The sequence below is a fragment of the Mycetomoellerius zeteki genome, unplaced genomic scaffold (genome assembly GCF_001594055.1).
Source record: "Mycetomoellerius zeteki isolate Tzet28-1 unplaced genomic scaffold, Tzet1.0 scaffold69, whole genome shotgun sequence".
NCBI lineage: Eukaryota > Metazoa > Arthropoda > Insecta > Hymenoptera > Formicidae > Mycetomoellerius > Mycetomoellerius zeteki.
In genome coordinates this window covers 599,694-601,091 of record NW_017257708.1, presented here as the reverse complement: position 1 = coordinate 601,091, position 1,398 = coordinate 599,694, and the positions used below count along the sequence as shown (strand labels likewise).

At 31.3% G+C, this 1,398-nt stretch overlaps 1 protein-coding gene across 2 annotated transcripts in view; it reads right to left on the bottom strand.

Annotated features, from left to right (window-relative positions):
* Window positions 1-1,086, bottom strand: part of LOC108729003 (RING finger protein 121) — a 7,347-nt gene extending 6,261 nt beyond the window's left edge. For both annotated transcript variants that reach the window (XM_018457897.1, XM_018457899.1), the window contains exons 1-3: window positions 942-1,086; window positions 620-654; window positions 351-492 (exon numbers count right to left, since the gene is read on the bottom strand). In XM_018457897.1, coding sequence (XP_018313399.1) covers window positions 351-492; window positions 620-654; window positions 942-977 — 213 coding nt within the window. In that variant the 5' untranslated portion in view covers window positions 978-1,086. The remainder of the gene's footprint in view (window positions 1-350; window positions 493-619; window positions 655-941) is intronic.
* Window positions 1,087-1,398: the final 312 nt, after the last annotated feature.

Sequence of the window (1,398 nt, the reverse complement as noted above, 5' to 3'; positions counted from 1 at the left end):
ATCAGAGCAACATTTGAGAAATCGTATCGTAGCTGCAGCGAACAGAATATCGCAAGAACAGTGCCTGGCTGCTACAAGAGCCGTGTTTGACAGATGCAATGCTTGTATTGCTGCAAGAGGTGCACATTTCGAACAAAATCTTCATTAAAAAGTTTATAAATAAAATAATTAAAATAATAAATTAAATATATTTTTTTCTTTTTTCGTGATTTCCTGCGAAACAAAGCAAAAAGGAGCATATGTCTATAGGACTTTTTTTCTTAGTTTTTTACTCCTCTACACGCTCCCGAAGTTTTGCCATTTAATTTGGAAACACCCTGTATAATAAAGAATACAATATTTTATTTCACCTGGTAAGACTTAAAGTGCCTCTTCTTCCATTCAATCAGTACAATCTGTGCTACTGTTAACGTCACTAACAATATAAGCACCATTTCTGCGTGCATAGATTCGTGACCTCGATGCTGTTCGTGTATCTTTAGCTGCTCCACTCTAGAAAATTAGTTTAATATAAATTCCATATACTTTTCCACGTTTCTAATCGTAGACGTTACAAGTCAAGCTGTAAAAACCGACAAAGATTTTTGTTATAAAATTACTATATAATTTTGTAACTTGCCTCCATTTTTCCTCTAGAATCAATTCCGCTTCGCTCTAAAAATAAAAATTGTAACAGCTACAAAATACTAAAGAGTAACATGTCCAATGTAAAATAATATGAAAAATTTATTTTAATGAAAAGATTATGTAGTCTTTTAACAAGCATATTAGAAAAATATTATGTATGTCAAAATTAAAGATAAGGAAAAATATATGTTAGACTTTTGCAAGTCAGCGAGTAATTATGTACGCTATGATTGTTAATCGAAAGGTTATGTTTTGATAACCCGTACCACATTCATATTATCAAGCAACTAAATACATAAAATTATAACACGTACTTTGTTTGGCATTGGATATAAATTCGTGGTGTGCATCGTGAATGTTGTATCGCATTAACTCACAGAGAAATACGTGCTAACAAACTGACATGAAGCGGCTGCCGCGTTGCAGACACATCTTAGCACATCTTAGAATACCGTTAGCAGTACTGAACATTCACTGAATGACCGGCATTTATGTTATCTGCATTATCATGAAAAAATTTTTTTAATTTCTGGCAATTATTTTTCATCTGATAATGTATGCCGTCCGATATTCTTTTGACCTTCTGCCAATTTTTGAATTTTCGCAGCTGTATGTATATAAAATTTTAGAAAGATTTAAAATTTCAATTGCTGAGATAGTCAATTAGTCTATCTTATTATTAAGTATAGTTTCCTTATTTTGTCTATTTCTGAAAACTTAAATTTTTGTCTAAAATCTTACAAATTTTCAGAATTGCAATTCTTCGAATTT